Source organism: Protobothrops mucrosquamatus, unplaced genomic scaffold (genome assembly GCF_001527695.2).
Source record: "Protobothrops mucrosquamatus isolate PMUCROS unplaced genomic scaffold, P.Mucros_1.0 scaffold3911, whole genome shotgun sequence".
Taxonomy (NCBI): Eukaryota; Metazoa; Chordata; class Lepidosauria; order Squamata; family Viperidae; genus Protobothrops; species Protobothrops mucrosquamatus.
Genome location: NW_015389856.1, coordinates 48,592 through 56,740, shown reverse-complemented (window position 1 = coordinate 56,740; position 8,149 = coordinate 48,592). Strand labels below are relative to the sequence as shown.

Genomic DNA, 8,149 nt, shown 5'->3' with positions numbered 1-8,149 from the left:
TTGTTATTGTTATTGTTATTGTTATTGTTATTGTTATTGTTAATGTGGTCAATCTGATGATTTGAATTAATAAAACTTTAATTAAATTGATATGAGAATTTCAACATAACAAAAATTGGAAATCCAGATCAGTTGTGCTCACCAAATCAAATCAGAGGCCACACTGAAATGTACTTAATTGTGTTTGAAATAAATCATCAAATCTAATCAATTTCTTGTTTTACAACTTTTAGATGGGACTTTTCTTTTAATGTAACTACACATTTCATTATCAGTGTAACAATGGAATTTTCTTCAAAACAATAAATGCTCATCTTCCAACATTTTAATATTGATAAATAGGTGCTTCCCATTTCTCTATGCAATGAACATTGTCTCCCTGGTCATCAAAAGAGGAAGAATGAAGGAAAGAAATTCTGCTGTTATGATTGTGTTGAATGTCCAGAGGGGAAAATCTCTAAAGAGATTGGTAAGTTAACAAATCATTCAATTTTGTTGTTATACTGTCTAGTGTGCTGAACACTTTCCGCTAATTAAATTGTTTGGTTTTTCATGAATAAGGATTTTTTTTAGAAACTTAATGGGATAAGGAAATCAAATCTATTAATACATGAAAAAATATAAGTTCTTACAATGGAATTACAAGGGTTGATCACAACAACAACAATTTTTCAATTAAAGTAATTATTTCACTTTTTTAAAAGATGAGAAATAAGAAACCACAAAAAGATGACTGTGCAATTTAGGAACTACATATTGGAGAGGAAGGAAGGAAGGAATTCAGAATTGACATCTTTTGATTTTATTATTGAATCCAAAAATCTCAAATATGCACTAACTAAATATTATATCTTGAAATATAATAATGAAAAGAAGAATTTCTGAAATGTAAGGAAATGAGTATTTACTTCTTAGGAAGAGTGGACAAACTAATGAAACATATCTCTTAACAATAATGAGAACCTTATAGATGCAATGAGGAATATGATTAAAACACTCCCTACTTTAAATTATAATAACTTTTTCCTTTCCAAAAAATCACTTTATTTATTTATTTACTCATTCATTCATTCATTCATTCATTCATTCATTCATTCATTCATTCATTCATTTATTTATTTATTTATCCATCCATCCATCCATCCATCCATCCATCCATCCATTTGTGCACAGTTTTGCTTCTTTTAGAAATACTTATTCATATTTTCTCTACAGTGTGTAGCTCTCTTGGATATGTAATATCTAAGTATTTTATATGTAATGCAGATTGATTCCAATATTCTCTTTAGGGGGTAAACACAAGAAATTAAATTTTAAAAGAAACATAGAAAGAAAACAAAAATAGTGATATTAAATAAAAAAGGGATATATAATTCTCTTACAGAAACAGAAAATCCCTTTTACTTTATAATTTTCCTTTGAATATGTGATTACTAACCTTTCTACAATTTCCTCCTTGAAACATTATCTTTCATCTTTCACTTTGAATTTGGTGAAACTATTATACTTATGTACCATATTTTGAAATGTGATCAATATGGTTCAATATTCAATAAATCAATATGATTTTAAATATGAAAATGAAAACTTCAGGTATTCATGAATCTTTATTGGAGCACTCCTTTATCATAAGAAAGCAAATTAAGATAAAATGGAGTTTGTGAAATTTCTTTGTGTATAATCAAAGCAACATTTGACTTAATACCTCAACACACAAAATATAAATAGAGAGATATTCAAATGCATTTTCATATTGTAGATTCTATCATTTGTACCAAGGACATAAACATCAGGGTGTAGATAAATATGAAAATTAATAATTATCTTTTTTATGAATCTTCATTGCCATTTTTTTCCCTTTTAGACACTGTTGCTTGCTTTCAATGTCCTGATGATCAATATGCAAACCATAAGAAAGATGGATGCATCATGAAAACAATTAGCTTCTTATCTTATGAAGAACCTTTAGGACTCAGTTTAGCCTCTGTTGCTACTTTATTTTTCCTCACTACAATATGGGTGTTGGGAATATTTATTAAGCACAAAGACAGTCCTATTGTGAAAGCCAACAACCGGGATCTCACCTACACTCTCCTCATCTCCCTTCTGCTTTGTTTCTTCTGCTCTTTCCTCTTTATTGGACAACCTGGGAGAGTCACCTGTCTCCTCAGACAGTCTGCATTTGGTCTCACCTTCTCATTGTCCATCTCTTGTGTGTTGGCAAAAACCATCCTTGTTTCTCTTGCCTTCAAGGCCACCAAGCCAGGATCTCAGATAAGGACATGGGTGGGGAAAAGACTGGCTGTTTCTATTGTCCTGCTCTGCTCTCTACTCCAAGCAAGTATCTGTATTGTTTGGTTATCCACCTCTCCCCCATTCCCAGAATTAGACATGCACTCAACAACTGAAGAAATGGTTCTACAATGCAATGAAGGCTCAGTCTTTATGTTTTATTGTGTTCTGAGCTATATGGCTCTCCTTTCGCTTGCCAGCTTTATTGTGGCATTCCAGGCTCGTAAACTGCCTGACAGCTTTAATGAAGCCAAGTTCATCACCTTCAGCATGTTGGCTTTCTGCAGTGTGTGGGTCTCCTTTGTTCCAACGTACCTGAGCACTAGAGGAAAAGCCATGGTGGCTGTGGAGATCTTCTCGATCTTGTCATCTAGTGCTGGGCTTCTAGGATGCATCTTTTCCCCCAAATGTTACATTATTGTATTTAGACCTGATTTAAACAACAGGGATCAACTGATAAGAAGACATGTGTAAAAACCTTTTTGATTATGTTTTTAAATTGAAAGGAGAAATGTCAAAATCCAATCTTTTAAATATATTCTTATAGGTGTGAAGAGATTGTTTAGCATTGTGATTTACTTGTAGCTCTGAAACCTGAATTTATGAAAAATTCTGACAAATTATGGTTTTTACCCACAATTTTCAAAGAAGGCTCACAGAACGTAGTGGGTAATACTAATATGTTTTGAAGTAATATTAGCAATTTTCTTTTTTAAAAGGGAAAATTCAAATGTGTGAATTCTAGTTTCAGTAGGCCAATAAATAGATTTCTTTTATAACAAAAAAAGTGGATAAGAATACAATTTTTGCTCTAAGTTTGTTCTTTTTATTTATTATGTTATTAGTTATTTTAAGAAAGCACACAATTTAATAAAATTAATATATTTATCATCGTGAATAATTATTCCAAGGATTTTACCCCATCTAACTTGACAGTTTTCTTTTTGAGACAGGACAAGATATGGAATAAAGACATATATGTGGATCTATTAAGAATTTTATTTTAGTTTTTCCGCTTCCTTTTTACAAGGATACATGCTCTCCATTTCTTCCTTTCCTTAGTAGTTTCCAGTAGTCTCTTTTAATATCTGATTGAATCACAATTCACCAAATCCAATAGTCAGGTATTTTATATGGAAACTATGGAAGTATTATATGGATTTATTATAGATAAAATTTGCATAACAGGAATCTCCCTTATTAAAAAAAATCAGATTCCTTTTTATCTCTGAGATGGAATCATTCTCACCCTATGAGAATATTCTGTGGTATTCAGAATATCCATTCAGTCGTCCTGACTCTAGCTGGATGAAGCGATTACAGGGTCATAAAAAGAAAAAAATTGCATTGTTATGTGAATTTAATTGTCAACGCTGCTAACATCGAATGTTCTTGTTTTTACAACAGATGGAAATGCAGCCATTTTCCTCTTTTTCTTTAGAGTTAGTTGATGCTTGGAGGGGGAATGTGGATGAGAGTACAGCTAATCATAACAATAATAACTCAACTGTGGAAATCCAAGGTTATTTCACCCAGAGTTGATAAAGATTTGATGGACTGGAGAGCTGGGGAGAAAGCCCGTGCTTCAAGCTAATTGGGGAATGTTATTTATGACTGTTAATTGGAGGAGGGAATTGTGCTTTGCTACTTTGTGCCCAGGGGAGGGGAATTCAGTTTTTGGTTTTAACTATGTAGTGCCGATACTTTATTTATCGAATAAAAGAGTCTTTAAGGAAAACAATGCCTCAAACTTCTTTTGAAGAGTTTCATCTGTCGGAACCATGACATTAGTACTTGAGAATATTAAAACTTTTATCACAGGAGAATGCATGTAAAAAATGGGATCTCAATAGATGTTAAAATTGTAAATACTTTCATGGGCTATATTAGATAGAAAATATTTCTTCTTTAAAGGAGAAAAATATTTAAGCATTGCTTGCACCAGTGGTTCAAAAAGCCTTGGATGAAGCATATTACCTGGATCACTTTCAGTCAGGATTGAGGCTAAGGTATAGAGAGAAACAGTATTGATTGCATTTTTATTATTATTATTATTATTATTATTATTATTATTATTATTATTATTATTATTATTATTATTAACAAAACAACAACAACAATAGTAATAGTAATGATAAAGTTGGAAGTGACCTTGAAGGTCATCTAGTCCAACCCCCTGCTCAGGCAGAAAACCCTATACCATTTCAGACAAATGGCTGTCCAATCTCTTCCTAAAAACTTCCAGTGTTGGAGCATTCACAGCTTCTGGAGGCAGGTTATTCCACTTGTTAATTGTTCTAACTGTCAGGAAGTTTCTCCTTAGTTCTAGGTTGCTTCTCTCTTTAGTTTCCATCCATTGCTTCTTGTCCCACTTTCAGGTGCTTTGGAGAATAGCTTGACTCCCTCTTCTTTGTGGCAACCCCTGAGATATTGGAACACTGCTATCATGTCCCTTTTCGTCCTTCTCTTCATTAGACTAGACATACCCAATTCCAGCAACCATTCCCTGTACGTTTTTGCCTCCAGCCCCCTAATCATCTTTGTTGCTCTTCTCTGTACTCTTTCTAGAGTGATCTCTGGCATGAGTGGAATGTGGGTTGTACATCCATTCTTGTCCTACTGGACCTATTGGAGGCTTTCAGTACCATTGATCATGATGTCTTTCCGGATCAGTTCAGAGGATTGGGGGTGGATGGCATGGTGTTATGCTGGTTTTCCTCCTTTATTCATAGAACATTATGGTTGGTAGAGACAGAGGACTAGAGGTCCTCTCCATGTGAGGATTCATGATGGGATTCCTAAAAACAAGTACCAAGTATCAACTCTATTCCGAACAATTTCCTTGTCCTGATTACAGATCCCTTCCAGATAGATTTGTATCAGGTTCTACAGATTAACCTAATCGATATGTTGTGTTATTCATATGACAATGTAAACAGGCCAACAGATTACAAATGGAGCAATGTTCTATTCCCAAAATATCCTGTGAAGTGACGTTAATGATGTTTCATTTGTTTGAAAAGTAGAAAATAACCAATATATGTATGTATGTGTGTGTGTGTGTGTGTGTGTGTGTATGCCACAGTGTGCCCCCCAAACCCCGAGATCAGCCATGGGCAGAGGAGTTGTCACCACAGACGACCCGGGTTACCCTCCCGTATATCTGCAATGTCTCGGAGGCAACAGCCAGGCTGCTGGCACCTCACAAGGTGAAAGTGGCCCATAGACCCAACCAAACATTGCGCTCCAAAGTTATGCGGCCCAAGGACCCACTCCCCAGCACAGAGAAGTCAGCGGTTGTGTAGGATCAATTGTAAGGATTGTCCCGGCAACTACGTGGGGGAGACCTCTAAGAGAGTGAAGACCAGGGTCCATGAACATAGGCTGGCCGTAAAAAGGGGTGAGCAGCGCTCCCAGGTGTGGATGCATATGGCAGAGTCTGGGCATCGCTTTGATTTTGACAATGTGCGTGTCCTGGCCAGCGACAACACAAAAGGGGGCCGGCTACTTAAGGAGGCCTGGCTTTCAGATAGTGACTCCATTAACTGGCACATCGACTTGTGTCCGGCACATCTAACCTTGAAGGCGTGGAGCGCCGGTGACCCCCTGCCCCAGCACGGATGTCAGAAGGCCGGGCGGCATACCCCCGCATAGGTGGTTACAGAGAGGGCAGACCCCCCGTGGCAAAAATGCACTACGAACAACCGGGTGGGAGATAACCAATGGGTGAAGAACCCCCATGCCCTGGGCACACCTGCACATTCCCGGGAGGAAAGAGAGCCACAGCGAGATGGAAGGGGGGGGGGCGGCAGGTGAGCTAGGAACCCCTCCAGGCCTCACAGAATGACTGGGAAAGACTGAGTCACACACGCACATCCAAATGAAGAACAGCCAATGATCTAAAGACCCACCCACCCAGGAAACGAGGAGGACGCAGGCAGATAAAAGATCAGTGACTGGCGCTTTGGAGAGCTCGCCACACCCCCTGGGGAGTCGGAGGGAAAGAGTATCCCCGAGAGGGGCTTTGAGTTGCCTCGCTGATGGTCCTTGGGGCACCCAGGCGAAGGATGAGGTGCGGAGGCAAGAAGAGGCTGGGGGCGAGGAGAGGGGCTGGCTAGGAGCAACAGCGACCCGGAGGTACCTGAGGGACAGGAGAGGGATCGGACCAGCTCACCACCTGGAGATGAACCGCCCGCACCAACGAGAGCAACGGAGTGGCAGTTGGAGGTCTGGAGACGATACGGAGGCTGAAAACATCAAAAGTGGGGGTAGGAGGAAAGTTGGGTCTGGATTGATTGATAACGGTGGGAAGGATCGGTTTGTAGCCATGGGGGTGCTCAATTGGACTGGTGGCCACAGGGAGGATCGGGTGGATGAAAGAGAAATGAAGGAGTTGGAGGGACAATCCCATCGACTCAGGAATATAAGAGAGGCTTGTGGAAAGGATGACGAGAGTGACGTGAGCACCTGGGCTGGCACGGAGGTTGCGAGCACCGGAGACGGGGGGAGGAAAGAAGTGGAAGAAATACAAGATAGCATCCATAGGAGCGAGGGGTGTGTGAATGTGGAAGAGGGGAGGATGGAGGTTAGGTGAGGGTACAAGAGAGAGGAGAGGCGGCCCCATGGAGTAAGGGATAACAACTGGCGTATAAAAGAGGGGCAGAGCGGAGAGGAAGAGGATAGAGAGCACGTCCCGGTAGAGAATGGGAGGGATGGCAGGGCCAGCATGGGGACTACAGGCAACAGAGATGGGGGAGGGAAAGAATGGAGGAGGTGCGGGACAACAACGTGAGGGACGAAAGCCAGGTGGAGGTGGAAGAGAGGAGGATGGAAGTTAAGGAAGGGGTTAAGAGGGTGGCAAAGTGGCCCCATAGAACAAAGGTTATCAACTGGACTGTAAGTGAGGAGGGTGGACAAGAGGAGGGGGGCATGGAGCAGGGGGCAGCAGGGCCATCAGCGCAGCAAAGGAAGGAGGATGGGAAGGGGGAGGAATTGGAGGATACGGAGAGTTTGCATGATCAAAAAAGGGGGGAGAGAGCGCACCGGACCCAAGGCCACAGGCAGAGGTAGTTAGCAACGCCATACACATAGCAGGGGAGGCAAGAAAAGATTAGTCACCGGTGTGAAAGCTGCAATTAAGGCACAGCCCAATCGGCTGGGACCGGTGACAAGGTCCAGGAGCCATGCGCAGACGATGGGTGGCTTATAAAGGGACTCTCCCATGGACTGGCATTTAACCCTGACGATGTCGGAAGGATTCCGACAAAAGCTTGGTGTGTATTTTTATGTTATTAAACTTTTTCAGTTTACTATACTCCTGGTGCTCACAGATTATTGATTGGAAGATTATTACACCCAGGAGTCACATTTTTAGTTTTAATGTCATTAGTAGTATATACTACTAATATACTAGAGAGCACGTCACGGTAGAGGTTGAAGTGTTGAAGTGTTCAATTTTGGCAATGGTTTTGGTTTTTTTAAAATCAATTTTATGTCCTGTGACTTTAAGGTGTTGGACCAGGGAAGAAGTTGGTTCTTCTTTTTTGATTGAGTTCTTGTGTTCTTCAATGCGTGCATTTATTCTTCTGTTGGTTTGTCAAATGTATGTGGTGGGACAGGTGGAGCATGGGATTTCATATACTCCTTGATTTTCTAATTCAACAGAATAATCAGGGAAGCCATTGAAATAGAAAAACGCCCACACAGCATGAATAAAAGAGATGATACCTCCCGCCTACCAGCCATTTGGAAACCCGCCCTTATTAGCAAACGAGTCCCTAACACAAAAAATGACACCAGACCCACACTCACAAATACCACACATGATGTCACAACCATACATCCACACAAAAAACAA

At 39.9% G+C, this 8,149-nt stretch overlaps 1 protein-coding gene across 1 annotated transcript in view; it reads left to right on the top strand.

Moving 5' to 3' along the window:
• Nucleotides 1-2,766, top strand: part of LOC107298358 (vomeronasal type-2 receptor 26-like) — an 8,658-nt gene extending 5,892 nt beyond the window's left edge. The window contains exons 6-7 of the mRNA XM_015827736.1: nucleotides 343-469; nucleotides 1,865-2,766. Coding sequence (XP_015683222.1) covers nucleotides 343-469; nucleotides 1,865-2,766 — 1,029 coding nt within the window. The remainder of the gene's footprint in view (nucleotides 1-342; nucleotides 470-1,864) is intronic.
• The last annotated feature ends 5,383 nt before the right edge of the window (nucleotides 2,767-8,149 follow it).